At 41.2% G+C, this 22,075-nt stretch overlaps 1 protein-coding gene across 4 annotated transcripts in view; it reads right to left on the bottom strand.

Annotated features, from left to right (window-relative positions):
• Window positions 1–22,075, bottom strand: part of DCLK1 (doublecortin like kinase 1) — a 477,375-nt gene that overhangs the window by 115,831 nt on the left and 339,469 nt on the right. For all 4 annotated transcript variants that reach the window (XM_040340400.1, XM_040340401.1, XM_040340402.1 and 1 more), the window contains one exon: window positions 9,991–10,048. In XM_040340400.1, coding sequence (XP_040196334.1) covers window positions 9,991–10,048 — 58 coding nt within the window. The remainder of the gene's footprint in view (window positions 1–9,990; window positions 10,049–22,075) is intronic.

The following is a 22,075-nucleotide window of genomic DNA, read 5'->3' as shown; positions in this document are numbered from 1 at the left end:
GAAGCCCCCTTTAACAAAGGGGACCCTCAGATGCCCCCCCCCTATGTCAATTGGTAACGGGCCTACCATTTCACAAATAAAAGTGTCAAACATGTTAAAAAACACAGTAGACAGCTTGGGACAAGTCCTTTATTAAAAAAAGAAAAAAAATGCCAGCAATGTAATCTATTCTCGAGCGGAGGATACAGAGAAAACAAAACGCAGACACGATCCACCTCCATGGGAGGTTCCTCGCCGAATGACGCTCTTAAATAACGGAGGGTGGGGCCACCAATCACATGTGCGGGTGACCCTGCCCCCTCTGACGCAACGGGGAAATGCTGCGGGGTTACCCAGTGACATGCACAGGTGGCCCCGCCCCCCTCTGACCCAAATGGGAGTTGTCTACCCCAATTTCCACAAATTTGCCTCTTGACACGCATGTGATGCTGCAACGTACTTTGCTTCAGTTGAAGAAAGAGCGACAGTTACTTGGTTTCGACTAGACCGACTTATGGTTCCTTTCCCATACTGGAAGATGAATCCACTTGTGGATTTGCGGTCTGTGCAGTCCCCAATCAGCATCCACAAATCCGAGCAGTGTTGGATTGGATGTTGCTGGTACCTGTAACTTCATCTACTTGTTCCTTTGAGGTATTGCATCACTCTTTTTACTGTGTTCCAATCACACTGACAGGGAGCTGAGACTTTCCATAATATGCCCACTGCTGCGGCTATGTCTGGTCACGCTGGCAACATATAGCAGCTTACCAATTGCTCTGTGATATGCATCATTGCTGGGTAGCAGGTTTTCTGCTTCATTGCTCTTTAGATAGCCTGGTTTTATAGGAGTTTTCACTTCTTTTGCAATGTGCATATGGATTTGTTCCAAAGTTTGGGAGATTTTCTGATGTTGGTTGAGGGGATAACTTCCATCTTCCTCTCTCTCTATTTGGAATCCCAGATAGTAGCTAATGTTCCCTAGCTCTTTGATTTCAAAATGTCATTTCAGCTTGTGAACTGATTGTAATCCCCTTCTTGTTAAAATCAGGTTATAATGTCATCAACATAGATAAAAATGTATATCCATCTGTCTTCTTCATTCTTGGAGTAGAGACAGGGGTCTGCTTTACTTCTCGAGAATCCCTCTCTGGTAAGTACTTTTTTTCACTTTCTCATTCCACATCCTTGCAGATTGCTTAAGACCGTAGATGCTCTAATGAAGTTTACACAAAATATTGTCTCCTTGCTCAAACCCTGGTGGTTGCTCCATGTAGAGATCTTCCTTAATGTCTCCATATAGGAAAGCAGTTTTAATGTCTAGGACGGTGTTTCACTTGCATGCCCCTGTACACACCATCATACAGAAATCCGCGCGTACACGATACGCGGTGACGAGGCCGCGCCGTCGCCGCGACGATGACGCGGCGACGTGCGCAGCCCTGGAAGTTCAATGCTTCCACGCATGCGTCAAAGTCATTCAACGCATGCGAGGGATGGCGGCCGCTCGGACATGTACGGTAAGTCTGTACAGACGACCGAACATGTCCGACGGACAGGATTCCAGCGGGCATGTTTCTAAACATGTTTAGAAACATTTGTCCGCTCGAAAACGGTCTGGCGGACAAATGTACGCTGGAAACCTGTCCGCTCGGCCGTACACACGACCGAACATGTCTGCTGAAACTTGTCCGCGGACCAGTTTCAGCAGACATGTTCGGTCGTGTGTACGGGGCCTAAGAAGCACTCTGATGGTGGAGTGTTTTACGACTGGAGTGAATGTTTCATCTTAATCTTTACCGAATTTCTGGCAGTAACCCTTGGCAACTAGTCTGGCTTTGTATATGTGGATATTCCCTTCTGTGTCTGACTTTACTTTGAAAGTCAATTTACTTTCTATAGTTTTGGGATTAGGAGGGAGCTCTGTGAGTGTCCAGGTTTTATTTTCTTGAAGTGGCTTTAATTCTTCTTCTGCTTTTCTCCATTTATTGGCTTCACATTTTGGCAGATTTTCTATGTCTTCCCAGGATGTTGTGTTGGTTCAAGTATGCTGTGTGTTTTGACAGTGTATGACAGCTTGCGGGGTGGTATCCCTTTTGTAGTCCGAGTGAATCTTCTGACTTCAAGCAGTCCAGCATGATCTGGTGGGGAACTTGATTTAGGCATTGCGAGTTCCACCTCCCGTCCTGACTCCTGCACAGGTTCACTTTGGTCAACCTTTTCTTCTGGTTTGCTCAGTATATCCACTTCCCAGCTTTCAGGGATTGGTGTTTCTGATTATGGGCTCTCATCAAAATAAACACTACGGCTTATTGTCACTTTGTTAGTCTTTGGGTGTAGGATTCTGTAACCCTTAGTTTGCTTGCTGTAACTTACTAGAATGCCCTCTATGGCTCTGTTCTCCAGCTTGGATCGCATTTCACTTGGAATAAAGGCATATGCTTTAATCCAAACACTTGATGTGCCCTATGCTAGGCTTTGAACTATGCCACATTTCAAATGGAGTACTTTAATGGCTCTTGAGGGTAGTTTGTTTTGTAGGTAGGCTGCAGTCATGACTGCTTCTCCCCAGTAATTGTGAGGTAGGATGGAATCCGACAGCATGCATCTGGCCATATCTATAAGGGTCCTTTCACACCAGCGGACCGTTCGTCCGTTCATTACAAGTCCGTTAACGGACTTGTAATGAATCCCTATGGGAACGCGTCCGTTAGCAGATAGAGCATCCGCTAGCGTCCGCGTCAGTCGGGATCCGCTTTTCCGAACGGAAGAAACCCTATTTTTCTTCCGTTCGGCGGAACGGACCGGATGCAGACGGACAGACGGTCCGTCTGCATCCGGTTCCCCATAGGGGACAGCGGAGCAGAGACAGGGCGGTCCCTGCACTGTGTGCGGGGACCGCCCTATCCGCCGACAGCTCAGCGGGGATCCCCGCTGAGCCTAGGCGGACACACGGAGTGGACCCAGAAACGGTCCGCTCCGTGTGAAAGAGCCCTTAGAGTGCAATTTTTCCATTCTGCTTCATCGTTTTGTTCAGGTGTGTATGGTGTGGTTGTCCTTCTGGTTCTGTAACATACAGCACTTTCTTTGCAAGGATACTCTGCTTGCACTGTGGTGTAATGCAGTTCAGGAAGCCCTGGCCTTTAGGGCTCTTTCACACAGGCGGACCGTATGTTCCACTTTTTCATCCATCCATGTACAGATGAAAAAGGGACATACATTGATCCCTATGAGATTGCGGGTGTCAGCGGATGAATATCCGCTGAAACCCGATCTCAAAACATAAAAAAACATATATATTTGCTGGATAATCTCATTACAGGTATTAAAGTGGAGGTTCACCCGGAAATGTAAATTTTTAACATTAGATTCATGCTCATTTTGTCTAGGGGAATCGGCTATTTTTTTTAAAAACTAAGCAGTACTTACCGTTTTAGAGAGCGATCTTCTCCGCCGCTTTCGGGTATGGGCTGCGGGACTGGGCGTTCCTATTTGATTGACAGTCTTCCGACAGGCTTCCGACGGTCGCATCTATCACGTCACGATTTTCCGAAAGTAGCCGAACGTCGGTGCGCAGGCGCCGTATAGAGCCGCACCGACATTCGGCTTCTTTTGGCTACTCGTGACGCGATAGATGCGACCGTCGAAGCCTTTCGGAAGATTGTCAATCAAAAAAGAATGCCCAGTCCCGAAGACCATACCCGGAAGCGGCGGAGAAGATCGCTCTCTAAAACGGTAAGTACTGCTTAGTTTTTAAAAAAAATTGCCGATTCCCCTAGACAAAATGAGCATCAATCTAATGTTAAAAAAAAAATTTCGGGTGAACTCCCGCTTTAACAACAAGCAGAATACAATAGTTTTCCCTATAGTGGCTCTTTGTTTTATATGGAGTCACACCTATTCCCATAGTATTGGTGCATAGCCTTACATTTTTTTTTTAATATTGGGAGGAATAGTAATAGATTACTAGAATTGAAATATATTTAATAATATTGGAGCTCCAAGAGATACCCTTTTGTGAGTTTTATAATTAGAAAAATGTAGGTCTAGTTTAAAACTCATAATTCCTCTCATAATTCCTCTCAAGTCTATAATTACATTTCCAGTCCCCTGACTTCAGTACTGCTCATTATAAGAGCGGAGAAAACATACAAATGTATGTGGAATAGTGTGTATCACACTAACTGCAAGCTGATGCTTCTGCTAAAAATCTTCCCTGTTGCGCCTCTGCAGAGCCGCGGGATACTGTCCTGAGTGGCTGTAAAGGGTTACAGTTGCGGCTGCCACTTACCGACCCCCTCTGCCCTCTCAACCATTCATGGAACTCCCACAATTATTGTCCCACAAAGCATCTCATTCTGTGAATGGGTGGTGGAGGTCTCCTGTCATTTAACTGCTCGGACTCCATTCACATCGTGCAAAAATACGAGCAGGCATTCTGTAAATGGGGCAGAGAATAGAAATGACTGGGCGATTGGTGCAACTTTTCTCAGTAACAGAGACTGCAATTAACTCTCAAAGCGCAGGAAAACATCAACTCAGCACAGTATTCGTGGCTTTGAGGGGGGACACCGGGAAGAATTTTTAACAGAAGCAGCTCCTGGTAGGCAATGGGATACACACCTTTAAACATAACTAATGTACATGGTTCTGTATATACGTAAATAAATAAATAGGTTTTAAATGAGCCCTGCATACAAACAGGTTTAGATATGATTTAGAAAAATCTGATAATAAAAATGTTGAGTGTTGTCCTAGATCATGGGTCTTCAAACTACGGCCCTCCAGTTGTTTAGGAACTACAATTACCATCATGCCTAGTCTGTGAATGTCAGTGTGTTACAATGCCTCATGGGATGTGTAGTTCTACAACAGCTGGAGGGCCGTAGTTTGAGGATCCCTGCCCTAGATGGACAGCCATGCTGTAGTGTTGTATGACAGTGTGCATACTGTATCACATGTTTACCTGCATTGCGTTAAGGCATCACTTTTGTTTTTTTATTGTAATACACCGCAATGTATGGCATGTGTGTTTTGGTAAGCTGTAGCGCAGCGTCACCTGCATGAGAGTGAAATGTAGAATATTACGATGAATAACACCGGAACACACCACTCCACAGTATGAGGTTGCTGTGTGTTGTAATTTGTAGTAACATGCAGTAAAATGTGCAAATTTTACTGTGCATTTCTATGTCACATACTGTATATCTAAATAGAGTTAAAACACATTAAAGTCTTACACTTCAGTTAACACTTTTAATCAGATAAACCAAGAGTTTTTTACTTCTGGAAACGTTGGTTTAATGTGGTTGTAAAGGCTATTTTTTTTTCCCTAGAATAAAAAAAAAGATGTTATACTTACCTGCTCTGTGCAATACTATTGCACAGAGCGGCCCCTTTCCTTCTCCTCTGTGCCCCCCCCCCAGTGCTGTCCACTCCTACCCTCCTGAGTGGTGCCTCCATAGCAGCCGACTTACCATGGGGGCTCAGGTGTGGGCTTGCTTCTGAGCAGAGCTGTGTGCATCCATAGACACACACAATGCAGCTCGGCCTGCCCCCCGCATCCACCTTATTCAATTCAGTTGACAGCAGCAGGGTCGGGGAGGGCGGGACAGGTAGTGAGACAAGTCTTACCTTAATGCAGAGGATGCATTAAGGACAAACGTGATTTGCCTTTTTAAAAACTTTAAAGTATATAAATAAAAGATAACTCTGGCAGTGCTATGTCGTCTGTTCCAACCCTGTAACTGCTGCTTTTGCTGAACAGCTTGGTGTGCATACAAATGTGGAGAAGAATATAAATAAAGGCATGTGAAATTAAAAATGTAATATTTGCTGGATAATATCATTACAGGTATTAACAACAAACAGAATATAATATTTTCACCTATAGTGGCCTTTATTTTATAGTCTGGGTGCATAGCCTTACATTTATTTATTTTTTATATTGGGAGGTATAGTAACAGATTACTAGAATTAAAAATACATTTAATAATATGTTTTTTATATTGGGGGGTATAGTAACAAATTACTAGAATTAAAAATACATTTAATAATATATATATTTTTTTATATTGGGGGGGGGGGGGGTAAAGTAACAAATTGTTAGAATTAAAAATACATTTAATAATACTGGAACTCAAAGAGTTACCCTTTTGTGAGTTCTATAATGAGAAAAATGTAGGTCTAGTTTAAAACTCAAAATTCCTCTCAAGTCTTTAATTACATTTCCATTCCCCTGACTTCAGTACTGCTCATTATAAAAGCAGATTTCTCCTTCTTGGGCTGCATGGGGATAATGTAGTGCAGGGCTCTGCCTGTACCGGGAACTTGATGAATGATTGATTTCCATTTTCATTTGGCTATTGAGTACAGTCTTTTTAGACATTGCAACACCTGATTTCCTTTACAGTAACTTAATCATATGTATTTTATAATGTATGTGGCTTAATACAGTAAAGACTGTAGTTATAAAACAGGTTAAAAAGCACATTCAATATATGCTTTTCATTCTTTATTTAGGTTTTCCCAAAACAATGAAGGAAAATTTTAACCAAAAACAAGAAAATAAGACAAAAACCACAGTCAGGAATTCTCCATTTCAATATCATATAAAAGTTTTTTTTTTATTATATAAATAACCAACAGCTACTTAATACCAAATATTATGTAGTAACAAATTATACATTTATTAATTACAGTTGGATATAAAAAAATCTATATAAACTGGTCATAAAAAAAAAGGAAAGGAAACATGGGCATGTGGAGCTTAGGAAGGCAGAAGTTAAAGCTGGAGTTTAGTATAACCTTTTTTTGGGGGTTTACGAGCCATGCATCCATAGACACACACAATGCAGTTTGGTCCTGTTCCCCGCTCACCCATGAGGTCAGCGTACAGATAGTGCGACATGTTTACCCTTAAAGCTGAGCTCCACCCAAAAGCTCCGCTTGTTTGCCTCCTCTACCCCACCATTGCCACATTTGGCACCTTTCGAGAGGGAGGGGGAGCAGGTATCTTGTTTTGACAGGAACCTGCTCCAACTTCCTGGTGACTTCACTAAAGCAAAAATACCCGGAAGTTTGGTTCCCAAGGTTTTACTGCCAGTTTCCCTTACAAGAAATGGTGGCGGCAGCACCCGAGAGCCGACTGAAAAATCGGCTGGGGTGAAGACACCACTCGATTCAGGGACAAGTGTCTTAGTATTTAAAGTCAGCAGCTACAGTATTTGGATTTTTTCTATTTTTTTTTTCCTGAAGGAGCCTGGAGCTTCTCTTTAATGCAGAGAATGTGTTAAAGTGTTACTAAACCCACAACAGTAACATCAGTTTGTATATGCAGAATAGCATGCTTCTTATACTTACTGTGGAACTTAAGGAGATAATCCTCAGCATTGTGTAAAAAGGCTGTTTTATCCTGAATGCACAGATCCTCCCCCATCTGCAATATCTAGCTTGGGAAGGCCAGCTAACACACAGGCAGAGTAGCCGACCTGCACATGCTCAGTTGTGTCTTTTTTGCTGGAGAGAATAATTACTTAGAGATAGCTAGGTCACATGATATTTGCACCACACATGTGGGTGTTTTTACAAGCTGCAGGGGAAATCTCCTCCTTCCTGTACTCTCAGCACTGGAGAAACTCTGCTGTTTATCATGTAATTGTGTTATACAGATCAGCAAAAAAGGTATACAGTGGCAGTATTTTAATGTAAAAAGAAGATTTATAAGCTGTAGGCATTGTGGGGGGAGGGGGGGCAGATGAACTATTTTCATATTACTAGATTTAGTAATACTTTAAGGTCAAAAATTATTTTCCTTTATAACAACTTTAAACCATACAGATAAAGGATAACCATGCACCCTGACAGTGTTATATGGTTTGTCCCAACCCTGTAACTGCTTCTTTTGCTGAACAGCTTGGTTTGCATGTAAATGTGGAGAAGAATATGAATAAAGTCATGTAAAATTTAAAAAAAAATATGCTGGATAATAACATTACAGGTATTAACAACAAGCAGTTATCGGAATACAATAGTTTTCCCTATAGTGGCCCTTTATTTTATAGGGAGGCACAACTATTATGTCGGGGATATGCAATTAGCAGACCTCCAGCTGTTGCAGAACTACAAATCCCATGAGGCGTAGCAAGACACTGACAGCCATGAGCATGACACCCAGAGGCAGAGGCATGATGGGACTTGTAGTTTTGCAACAGCTGGAGGTCCGCTAATTGCATATCCCTGTATTATTTGGAAGCACAACTATTTCCATAGTCTGGGTGCATAGTCTTACATTTTTTGGATTTTTTTTTTTAATATTGGGAGGTATAGTAATAGATTACTAGAATTCAGATATATTTAATAATACTGGAGCTCAAAGAGATATCCTTTTGTGAGTTTTATAATGAGAAAAATGTAGGTCTAGTTTAAAACTCATAATTCCTCTCAAGTCTCTAATTACATTTCCAGTCCCCTGACTTCAGTACTGCTCATTATAAGAGCAAAGAAACCATACAAACGTATGTGTAATAGTGTGTATCACACTAACTGTGGGCTGATGTTTCTGCTAAAAATCTTCCCTGTTGCGCCTCTGCAGAGCCACTGGAAACTGTCCTGAGTGGCTGTAAAGGTTAAAGTGGTACTAAAGGTTCAGTTTTTTTTAAAATAACAAACATGCCATAGTTATCTCCACTGTGCAGCTCGTTTTGCACAGAGTGGCCTCGATCATCCTCTTCTGGGGTACCACGGTGGCTCTCACGGCTCCTCCCCTCAATAGCTAACCCCCCTGTGAAGCTCTATCCCGAGGAGGTTCCTTTGCGGACCTGCTCCCGTGTTATACACTCGGTGGCCATTGACGCCGAGTGTATGACTCAATCTATCAATCTATCCAATGAAGAGCCGACAAGCTATGGGGAAAGCGACGCGGGATCGCGCCCACGGAAATGCATAGGATGCATTAAGGTGAAAAAACACGAGGGTTTACAACCTCTTTAAAAGTTGCCGCTGTCACTTACTGACCCCCTTCTGCCCTTCCCACCATTCACGAAATTCCTACTATTATTGTCCCACAAAACATCTCATTCTGTGAATGGGTGGTGGAGGTCTCCTGTCATTTAACTGCTCCCACTCACATTTTGAACAAATACTAACAGGAATTCTGTGATCAGGGAAGAGAATAGAAAGGACTGGGTGATTGGTGCAACTTTTCTCAGTAACAGAGGCTACAGTTAACTCTCAAAGCACCGGAAGATATCCACTCAAGACAGTATTCGGTGGCTTTGAGGAGGCACATCAGGAAGAATTTTTAAAAGAAGCAGCTCCTGGTAGGCAATGAGAGATACACCTTTAAATATAACCAATGTATATGGTTCTGTATATACGTAAATAAATAAATATAATTTGGCGTTAAATGAGCCCTGCATACAAACAGGTTTAGATATGAGTTAGAAAAATATGATAATAAAAATGTTGAGTGTTGCCTGTAATAAAGGATTGTCACTATTATTATTATATATTATTAGCACCCAAATTAAGCTTACAGTACATTTTAGGAACCAATCATACATAAAATCCAAACACACATTTTTCTTGCAACTGTAGTTAAAATACAGCAGTAATATAAAAGAAAAAAATGTTTCAACCAAAATAAGCACTGGGATCATTTCATTGTGAAAATGCTTTTTTAATTGATTTTATAATACTCTACCATTCTCCTAATTGGATAATATGGGAGTACCCTAAATCAATAAAGCCCTAAATCAACCCACTTATACCCATCTTTCCCATCATAATAAAGAGCGTGGGTCTAGCAGCCATCCACCAAGCACTAACACTGTCATGTGAGCAGGAAGACATGTCATTAGTGCTGTGTAAGCTTCAACACCATCCATAGCAGAGCTTACATAGTGTTAAGACTGCAGAAATCACAAGATGATGCTTTAAGTGACATCTGGACAGAAATACATTGCCTTTGTTATGTTTAGCAAAGCTTTGATTTTGCTATTAAAAACGTACCTTTCCTCGACATTTGCTTTTGTTGATGATTTTCAGTGCATATTCTCTGCCAGTTGACCTAGTTTAAAGACAAGTAAAATATAATTAAAAGTAAATATCAGAATTTACATAAAATAAACTAGGTAAATCATGTTAAATGCTAGAAATGTGTGCCTGGATGTTAAAATTAGATTGTATATATCTTGATGTCTTGAATAAATGTATGGTGTCATTGTGCTGATCAGTACGAGGAAAGTCATGTGTGGTTGGGGTTGTGGATTTGTCTGGGTTTTAGTGGATGCTCATCAGTTTGGGGAAGTCTAGGAAGAGCAGATGATCTTCAGTCTGAGTGGAAAGTCATCCGTCCAGGAGGGAAAGATTGGGCATTGTGGGGGTTCCAGAGCTAAGGAGAGAGGTGACAAAAGAGTTAAGAGTTCCCTTCACTGGAACAAAGGGGCCAAGCCCAACCCCTGAAACACAACCCCACACTATAATCCCCCCTCCACCAAATGATTTGGACCAGTGCACAAAGCAAGGTCCATAAAGACATAGATGAGCGAGTCCTGACCTCAACTCCATAGAACACCTTTGGCATAAATTAGCGCACAGACTGTGAGCCAGGTCTTCTTGTCTACATTTGACCTCTCAAATGCACTTCTGGAAGAATGGTCAAACATTCCTATAGACATACACCTAAACCTCAACTCAATACTGAACCCTACGGACTAAGACTGGGATGCTTAAAGTTCATGTGCGTGTAAAGGCAGGCGTCCCAATACTTTAGACAATATAGTGTATATCTATCTATCTATCTATCTATCTATCTATCTATCTATATATCTATATCTATCTATCTATCTATCTATCTATCTATCTATATATATATATATATATATATATATATATATATATAGAGAGAGAGAGAGAGAGAGAGAGAGAGAGAGAGAGATTTACTAAAGCGGGTGCACACAGAATATGGTGCAGTTGTGCATAGTAACCAATCAGCTTCTAAGTTTTCTTGTCAAAGCTTAATTGAACAAGCTGACATTAGAAGTTGATTACTATGCACAGCTGCACCAGATTCTGTGTGCACCAGTTTTAGTAAATCTCCCCCATAGTGTCATTCAAAAAGGATGGTGCAAACGTAAAGCTGTGTTGTTCATAACCCAATAAACCTAACACAACTGTATTAACATGAAAAGACACAATAATTTTCAAATTTTTCCCTCTGCACTACACATGTTAGATGTGAGCTCCATTGGTGACATGACAAATGTCGAGATGGTACTCCAGTTCTGTCTAGACTTGTGCCAGCATGTCCTCAGATATTGACTTCATTGCTTCTGTTATGCGTTGTCTCAGGAGTCCTGTGACATGGGGGGTGACATACACCATGTACTTGGTGTACCCCCACAAATCACGGAGGCCCGAGCAACATTCGTTATTTGTTCTTTCCTGCATTGCCGATTCAATGTTCTGGTAGGGCATCATTCAGGAATCGGCGAACATCCACATGGAAATGAGGTGGAGTGCAATCCTGCTGAAAGACTAGGTTGGGCAGATCTTACTCCAATTGTGGCATAAGTCGTTCTGTAATCATGTCCAAAAACTTGTAGTGTGACAACAATTGTAAACGGCATTCATCTGTCAAGTCACCAACGTCACCAACAGGGCTGACATAGAACATTTATAGTACAAAGGTAAAACTTGTACAGTTAATGCGTCTTGTCACGTTAATATACAGTGGGTAACATAAGTATTGGACATGCCACCATTTTTATAGGTACATATACAGTACAGACCAAAAGTTTGGACACACCTTCTCATTCAAAGAGTTTTCTTTATTTTCATGACTATGAAAATTGTAGATTCACACTGAAGGCATCAAAACTATGAATTAACACATGTGGAATTATACATAACAAAAAAGTGTGAAACAACTGAAAATATATTTCATATTCTAAGTTCTTCAAAGTAGCCACCTTTTGCAGCAGACACATCTCTAGAACTGTTAAGAGGAGACTGTGAGAATCAGGCCTTCATGGTAGAATATCTGCTAGGAAACCACTACTAAAGAAAGGAAACAAACAGAAAAGACTTGTTTGGGCTAAAGAACACAAGGAATGGACATTAGACCAGTGGAAATCTGTACTTTGGTCTGATGAGTCCAAACTTGAGATCTTTGGTTCCAGAAAAGGTGAACGGACTCTACATGCCTGGTTCCCACCGTGAAGCATGGAGGAGGAGGTGTGACGCTGTTGGGGATTTAATCAAAATTGAAGGCATACTGAACCAGCATGGCTACCATAGCATCTTGCAATGGCATGCTATTCTATCCGGTTTGTGTTTAGTTGGACCATCATTTATTTTTCAACAGGACAATGACCCCAAACACACCTCCAGGCTGTGTAAGGGCTATTTGACCAAGAAGGAGGGTGATGGGGTGCTGTGCCAGGTGACTACCTCTTGAAGCTCATCAAGAGAATGCCAAGAGTGTGCCAAGCAGTAATCAAAGCAAAAAGTGGCTACTTTAAAGAATCTAGAATATGAAATATATTTTCAGTTGTTTCACACTTTTTTGTTATGTATAATTCCACATGTGTTAAATCATAGTTTTGATGCCTTTAGTATGAATCTACAATTTTCATAGTCATGAAAATAAAGAAAACTCTTTGAATGAGACTTTTCGTCTGTACTGTATTTTTAAAGGTGCTGTTGACATGAAATGTTCACCACATGTCGGTAATAACCCATGCAATCCATACATAGAAAGGTCACGTTTGGCAACATGTTACATGTTACACCCTTATTGAGGGTGTAACATGTAACCAAGAATCCTCATTCTGACAGTGGGCAGGGGTTCTTATCCTGGAACCCGCTGTCAGAATTAAAAAACAGCACAGCCATGCGGAACTCTGCCACACGGCCGCACCATTCATTCAGTTTCCTGTAAATGAATGAACTACAACTACTGTTTTCCATTGTGGCAGACGGCCTGTAGTTCTTAATGAAGTGTGAGGACACTAGTGAGCGCTCTCACAGTTCATTGATTCTTCCTGAACTTCAGCAACTGTCTGCCCATATGGAAGGTATGGGCAGACAGTGTACTGAGAGTCTGCAGGATCCTGGCATTGCACCCGCGATCTGCTAATTGTGGGTTTCAATGCTTTACAGGCTGCAAAGTAAAACAATAATGAATGCACATTTTTTACCTGCAAAAAGATGTGCGTTTATTTATTTTTTAAAAGCCTCTAAAGCCTCGTACACACGATCAGACTTCCATCGCACAAATCCGTGGATTTTTGTCCAAAGGGGCCGTGAACTTGTTTTGCATACAGACAGCAGAACATTTTCAGCTAACGTACACCAAACCACTTGGTTTTCAGCTCTTCACCGCCACCCTTTGGGCAACTTCTGCTATTGTTGTCTGATGTTTAGCATTGGTTTGGACCATGCGTGTTTGTACTTTGGATTTTAGTCCGACGGATTTGTGTACACACGATCAGATGATCCGACGGAACACATTTGTTGTCGGACAATTTGAGAGCATGTACAGCCAACATTTGTTTTTGGAAATTCTGACAACAATTGTCCGATGGAGCATACAGGCGGTCGGATTATCCGAAATAACACGTCCGTCGGACAATTGTCGGAATATCCGATCGTGTGTACGAGGCTTAAGCCTCTATCTGAAAGGGGACAGTGGTAGGAAAACAGCAGGAACTTCTTACCAAAAACTACACCAAGAGGTCCAAATACTATTCTCATTTCGGTATCCTATTAGGACTTAGATAAGCAGCACCTTAACACTGATCAGCACATAAAGGATGTCAATGGTACACAAACGTTGGTAGACATTGTTCATTGTTAATTGTGTTACAATTAGGGATGAGCTTCGTATTTACGAGTTACGTTTCACAGCCCATAATTCACTGCGGCATCGCAGTGCATTGCTGGCTGATGATTGGCCAAGCATGCACTATGACCCGCATGCTTGGCCAATCATAGCTTGAAAAAAATGGAGAGCCACAATTGGCCTAAGCCAGGGTGGCTTTGGCCAATTATGGCTCAGGGGGTTTAGTACACGCTCCACACTATAAAAGGCCGCCTACAGGTCGGCCTTGTGTAGTGTGTTGTGGTGGTTAAGAGAGAACAGAGAGAGACAGAGAGAGTGTCATATTTTGCAGGTAGATAGAGCAGGCAGGCAGGCTAGTCAGTTAAAGTTACAGTGTGTAGAGGATATATATACATCCCAGGTGTTGTACATATATTTATACACTGTATAGTTTAGCTAGATCAGTTCTTCCTAATTTACTGGCAGGCAGGTGATTGTGCTAGCTGCAGTATTCTTACGTGGTTTATTGCCTGTGTCCTCTGTAGTTTGCACCTAAAGCTACTTGGTGTGTATTGCACGTGTGCTCTGTAGTTTGCACCTAAAGCTACTAGGTGTGTACTGCACGTGTGCTCTGTAGTTTGCACATAAAGCTACTTGGTGTGTACTGGCCGTGTGCTCTGTAGTTTGCACCTAAAGCTACTAGGTGTGTACTGCACGTGTGCTCTGTAGTTTGCACCTAAAGCTACTTGGTGTGTACTGGCCGTGTGCTCTGTAGTTTGCACCTAAAGCTACTTGGTGTGTACTGGTCGTATGCTCTGTAGTTTGCACCTAAAGCTACTTGGTGTGTACTGCACATGCGAACTGAACGGGGGGGTGTTCGGCTCATCCCTAGTTACAATAAATTATTACAAATGATTGAACATTTTTGAACCCTTAAGTATAGCTTTAATTTTGTATAATATTCCTGGACTCTTACAGATCTCTTCCAGCTGCACCCAGAATTGATGTACCTCTAATTCCGATCCATATTTCAGAGATGAGCTGTACCGCCCAGCTGCTCCTAATTGTTTTTATTAATCATCCAATAATACAGCCCCCACAATAAAGGGATATGTTCGGGCTTGAACATCTATCACTCCTGTCTGCACATTATTATTGTTATGACTCATTAATGCACTACAGCCTAGGCACTATTAATAATTACTAACAAAAATTTTACTCAGTCTATCCCCAAACAGATCCAAAAGTATAACAAAGAGCATCTTATTCTTCTTTTTTCAAAAATATAATTTATAACATTCTTGGATGTCCAAGCTATTTATTATGGCCTACTCTTTTCCACTTCTAATCATGTGTTTTTTTTTTAATACTTCATATATAATAAAAATAATGATTATTATTCGGATAAGTAAATCATTTCAAGATATGAAAGTTTAAGTTCATTTTTAAAGCTCACAATTAAAGAAATTAAATAAATAACTGATGCATTACATATGCTATTACATTCCATGTAGATATAAGCTTAATTTCCAAAATAATCCTTCCATGTATTTAAATGGCATAAGCTTAACCACTTCAATACAGGGGCTTCCTGCCCAGTCCATTTTTCAGCTTTCAGCGCTGTGGCACTTAGAATGACAATTGCGCGGTCAGGCAACACTATACCCTAATGAATTTTTAATAATTTATTAACACAAATAGAGCTTTCGTTTGGTAGTATTTAATCACTACTGGGTTTTTTATTTTTTTACTAAAAAAGAGAAAAAAAAATGTTTTCTTAGTTTCTGTCAGTAAATGTTGTAAATATTTTTTTTCTCCTTCACTGATGTGCACTGATTAGGCTGCACTGATGGGCACTGATAGGCTGCACTGATGGGCACTAATTAGGTGGCACTTATGAGTACTAACAAAAATTTTACTCAGTCTACCCCCAAACGGATCCAAAAGTATAACAAAGAGCATCTTATTCTTTTTTTTTCAAAAATATAATTTATAACATTCTTGGATGTCCAAGCTATTTATTATGGCCTACTCTTTTCCGCTTTTAATCATGTGTTTTTTTTTAATACTTCATATATAATAAAAATAATGATGGGAGGCACTGATGTGCACTGATGGGTAGCACTGATGAGCAGGCACTGATGGGCACTGAAAGGTAGCACTGACTGGCATCATTAATGGGCACTGATTGGTGTCACTGATGGGCACTGATTGGTGTTACTGATGGGTACTGATTGGTGGCACTGGGGAGCTTTAATGTAAGCAGGGCACTGATCATCTGTGACCTGATTACCTGTCTGGGTGTCCAATGCAAGGAGATGCCACTAATCAGCTCTCCTCGCCACACACTCTGTTAGTGTAAGGCAATGAGAGCCGATTACATATGACCAACTGTGGCTGGGCACAGCCGATCACATGGTTAAAGAGACACATCATCAGCTCTTTACAGAGGTTGGGGTCACACAGTGTCCTAGGAACATCAGCCTCTCTGCGCTTTCCCCGTGGGCACGCAAGAGCGGCCAATCTGGGATGACGTTATATGACGTCCACCCAGAACAAGAGCCGCACCGGTCCCCTGTCATTTGACAGTAGGTGGGCAGCAAGCAGGTAAAGTACATGTAAACCCTCAAAACTTCTCTCCCTTTTGGTCTGGTAAATATATCATTGCAAACATGTTAAAGTACTGTATTTGCTGGTGTATAAGACTACCTTTTACACTTAAAAAAAAATGGCCAAAAAGCAAGGGTCGTCTTATATGCCGGGTCAGCTGCTCGGATGTCTGCTGGATGTGCCGTAATTATGTAGCTTCTGCAGCCACTGTGCCCATCAAACGCAGCCACTGTGCCCATCAAACGCAGCCACTGTGCCCATCACACGCAGCCACTGTGCCCATCACACGCAGCCACTGTGCCGTGTGATGTCTCATGTAATACATACAATTATTTAAAAAAACATTGAAATAGGAGGGAAAAAAGAAAAGTAATTTTCGGTTTCGGACTGATATTTTTTTTAATTTCGGTTTCGTTTCGGTTCTGAAATTTCCATTTTGGTGCACCTCCAATATATATATATATATATATATATATATATATATATATATATATATATATATATATATTACAGCGGGGATCGAAAGTTTGGGCACCCCAGGTAAAAATTTGTATTAATGTGCATAACGGAGCCAAGGAAAGATGGAAAAATCTCCAAAAGGCATCAAATTACAGATTAGACATTCTTATAATTATTTCCATCATTTACACTTTCAAAATTACAGAAAACAAAAAAATGGCATCTGCAAAAGTTTGGGCCCCCTGCAGAATTTATAGCATGAACTGCCCCCTTTGCAAAGCTGAGAACTGCCAGTGTCATGGATTGTTCTCAATCATCGTCTGGGAAGACCAAGTGATGTCAATCTCAAAGGTTTTAACCCCCCCTGGCGGTATTCCCGAGCGTGAATCGGGGTGGATTTTTTGTGCTAAAATCGGTATCCCCGAGTCACGCTTTGGGTAGCTATGCAGAGCCTGCAGCGCGTGCTGGCTTACCTTGTTCCTGGATCCAGCGATGCCACCGCACTGTGTGAGCGAGCGGGTGCTCGCTCGATTCACACAGTGTCCCTGTGTGCCGTCGATCTCCGTTCCCTGCGACATTACGACGCACGGGGGCGGAGATCGGCGCCAAATTCAAAAAAGTAAACAAACACTATACATACAGTATACTGTAATCTTATAGATTACAGTACTGTATGTAAAAAATACACACACCCCTTGTCCCTAGTGGTCTGTCCAGTGCCCTACATGTTCTTTTATATAATAAAAACGGTTCTTTCTCCCTGCAAACTGTATATTGTCCATAGCAACCAAAAGTGTCCCTTTATGTCAAAAATGGTTTTAGATCAGCTAGAAAACAGCGATAATAAATTATAATCACTTGCAGAATTGAGTGATAGCGATGTGTGGGGAAATTCGTCATAAAAAAAAAAATAATGACAGCAACAATTCTGCAACTGAGCAAATTTCAGTGATTTTGAGTTGATTACATTATTGAATAATTTTTATTAGAATTATATTATTATTTGTTATAATTATTTATAATTATTTATTATATTATAATTTATAATTTTGTTTTTAAAAAAATGTCATACCCGGGATGCCTATTAGACTCTTGTTTGGTCAGATTTAAGTGAGTTATTCCTAAGGCCGAGTACTCACGATCAAACATGTCCGATGAAACCGGTCCGCGGACAGTTTTCATCGGACATGTCTGCCCGGGGACTGCCCGAGGACTTCTGTTCGATGGCTGTACACACCATCGAACAGAGGTCCGCGCGTAAACAATATGCGGGGCGTGTCCACGGTGTCGCCGCGTCGATGACGCGGTGTCGCCGCGACAATGACGCAGCGACGTGGGCGGCCTGCCTTTAAAAGGCTTCCACGCATGCGTCAAAGTCATTCGACGCATGCGAGGGATGGCGGGCGGCAGGACATGTACGGTAGGTCTGTACAGACGACCGTACATGTCCGGGCGGACAGGTTTCCAGCGGACTGTTTTAAAGCAAGTCCAGGAAACAGTTGTCCGCTGGAAACCTGTCCGATCCGCCCGAAAATGGTCCGATCGGGCCTACACACGGCCAAACATGTTTGCGGACCAGTTTCAGCAGACATGTTTGGTCGTGAGTACGGGGCCTCAGAATTACAGGCTATGGGTTCTTCTAAGCAGTTGTCTAGAAAACTGAAACTGAAAATAGTTGACGCTCACAAAGCTGGAGAAGGCTATAAGAAGATAGCAAAGCGTTTTCAGATGTCAATATCCTCTGTTCGGAATGTAATTAAGAAATGGTAGTCATCAGGAACAGTGGAAGTTAAAGCAAGAACTGGAAGACCAAGAAAAATATCAGACAGAACAGCTCGCAGGATTGTGAGAAAAGCAATTCAAAACCCATGTTTGACTGCGCGATCCCTCCAGAAAGATCTAGCAGACACCGGAGTTGTGGTACACTATTCCACTATAAAGAGATACTTGTACAAATATGGTCTTCATGGAAGAGTCATCAGAAGAAAACCTCTTCTATGTCCTCAACACAAAAATCAGCGTTTGAACTTTGCAAATGAACATATAGACAAGCCTGATGCATTTTGGAAACAAGTTCTGTGAACCGATGAGGTTAAAATAGAACTTTTTGTCCGGAATGAGCAAAGGTACATTTGGAGAAGAAAGGGCACAGAATTTAATGAAAAGAACCTCTGTCCAACTGTTAAGCATGGGGGTGGATCAATCATGATTTGGGGTTGTATTGCAGCCAGTGGCACAGGGAACATTTCACGAGTAGAAGGAAAAATGGATTCAATAAAATGTCAGCAAATTTTGGATGGTAACTTGATGCCATCTGTGAAAAAGCTGAAGTTAAAGAGAGGATGGCTTCTACAAATGGATAATGATCCTAAACACACCTCAAAATCCACGGGGGATTACATCAAGAGGCGTAAACTGAAGGTTTTGCCATGGCCTTCACAATCTCCTGACCTCAACATAATTGAAAATCTATGGATAGACCTTAAAAGAGCATTGTGTGACAGACAGCCCAGAGATCTCAAAGAACTAGAAGATTTTTGTAAGGAAGAATGGGCAAAGATACCTCAAACAAGAATTGAAAGACTCTTGGCTGGCTACAAAAAGTGTTTACAAGCTGTGATACCTGCCAAAGGGGGCAGTACAAGATATTAACTCTGCAGGATGCCCAAACCTTGGCAGACGCCATTTTTTTGTTTTCTGTAATTTTGAAAGTGTAAATGATGGAAATAAAATCTAACTTTTTTTGACATATTATAAGAATGTCTAATCTGTAATTTGATGCCTTTTGGAGATTTTTCCATCTTTCCTTGGCTTCGTTATGCACATTAATACAAATTTTTACCTGGGGTCCCCACTGTATATATATATATATACACACACACACACATGCAAGTGTGTTTGAGCTTTGGGGTGCAAACCCTAATGCAATAGGCTGTGCACACCTATGTAGAGTAATCAGAAACATTTGAAAAATTAGGTTTGCTGTATATTTGATGCACAGCAAATTAGGTATTTCACCTAAAATTCTGTTGTTCTTCATTCATCCTCTGCAGATTCCCATGCTAATTCACATTATACTAGAGTATTAAATGTAAAAGTGATCTTGCGCTAAAGAAAAAATATCACTAAAAACAACGCCCACATAAAAGTGTACAAAAATGCAATAAATAAATGAATGGATACCTGACCATTAAAACAATAAATAAAAATTCACTAAAAGTAAAAATTAAATAGTGAATAAGTAAATAGTCCTAGAAAGTTCACTCGCCGGATATGGGTGATCCTATACAGTGAAAGGATAGTCCTATATGATGGATTGCTATCTGTATAAATAAGCCAGTCCCCTTGGGGGTCTTCCACAATGGGTATAATGAATCAGAAGTGTTGCCCACCGACTAGTCTCCTAGAACTCTCACCTCTACTGAAGTAGTGATTCACAAGGTGGCTGGATGTGGCCCCGATGGACTTAGTGGCGGATAGGCTGTTGGGCATTAATGTTGGGTGAAATGTAGTTATGATCTACTATGTGGGAGACTATGGGGATGTATGGAGGGAGGGTCGGCCCTAATCCAGGATTAGATTTGATTTGTTTGTGTATACCGTAGTCTTTGCTTTTTGTCTTTCCCCGCAATGTTAAGGGGAATATATATGCCTTGTACCTCTGAAAACTGAATAAAATTTTGTTGGATAAAAAAAAAAAAAGAAGTAGTGATTCACATTGAAGAAGTCACGAGGTGCGTGACGTAACGGCGTGGAAAGTAGGCTGACGCAGACCGGAAGTGACCGGAATAGATGTAAGAAGGTTCTCAGAATGCTGCGATTTTTCACATGTTTATTTTTATCTTCTCCCATGTAAGAGTCCAATTTTACAGAGTTTAATAAAGTCACCTTACTTTAACCTTACTACACTATTGGAGGCCGCCTCTTTTCTCTCTTTTCCTCCATCTCTATGCTCCTATTTTGGAGCGTCTGGGGATAGGCTAGCAAGATCAATCTGGAGACCCGAGGGGAACGATGGGAGCTAACTACCATAGGAGACACTGATACAGAAGAGAGAGGAGAAGAATGGGAGAAAATATTACTCGAGGCTACAATATATGAATTTTCAATCAATGTGAATCACTACTTCAGTAGAGGTGAGAGTTCTGGGAGACTAGTCGGTGGGCAACACATCCGATTCATTATCCCCATTGTGGAAGACCTAAAAGAGAAGACCCCCAATGGGGACTGGCTTATTTATACAGATAGCAATCCATCATTCCATCATACTATCCCTTCACTGTATAGGATCACCCATATCCGGCAAGTGAACTTTCTCTGACTATTTACTTATTCACTATTTAATTTTTACTTTTAGTGAATTTTTATCTATTGTTTTAATGGTCACTTATCCATTCATTTATTTATTTCATTTTTGTATACACTTTTATTAGGGCGTTGTTTTTAGTGATATTTTTTCTTTAGCGTAAGATCACTTTTACATTTATTATCTCTCTTGTGTATGGTGAACACTGCTAGATTTTACAGCTTTGAATCGTATCTCTTTTTGCTTATTCACATCCACGGTTTACTCAAGTAGCGCAAAAGATTCATTCACTTATTATACTAGCGTAGGCATCTGATGGGGACACATGATGTAAGGGGATGCTCTGATGGTAACACCTGATTTAAGGGGGCATTTAGATGGGGACACCTGGTGTAAAAGGGCACTATGATGCGGACACCTGATGTAAGGGGTCATTGTCATGGGAATACCTGATGTAAGGGGTGAGTGTCATGGGAACACCTGATGTTAGGTGGTCATTGTCATTGGAACACCTGATGTAAGGGGCACACTCATGGGGACAACTTATGTAAGGGGACACTCTGATGAGGACACCTGAAACAAGGGGGCACTCTGATTGGTACACCCAATGTAAGGGGCACACTAAAAATTGACAATAAATATCATTGAAATGCTATGGAATTTAAACATTGCTTATTTTTCGATAGACATAAAGGGCCAGATTCACAAATGAGATACGACGGCGTATCTCCTGATACGCCGTCGTATCTCTGTTTCTATCTATGCGACTGATTCATAGAATCAGTTACGCATAGATAGCCATAAGATCCGACAGGTGTAATTGTTTTACACTGTCGGATCTTAAGATGCAATACCGCGGCCGTCGCTGGGGGGAGTTTGCGTCGTAAACCAGCGTC

The sequence above is a fragment of the Rana temporaria genome, chromosome 2 (genome assembly GCF_905171775.1).
Source record: "Rana temporaria chromosome 2, aRanTem1.1, whole genome shotgun sequence".
Taxonomy (NCBI): domain Eukaryota; kingdom Metazoa; phylum Chordata; class Amphibia; order Anura; family Ranidae; genus Rana; species Rana temporaria.
The sequence above is the reverse complement of the archived record's forward strand: the minus strand, read 5'-3'. Positions and strand labels throughout refer to the sequence as shown.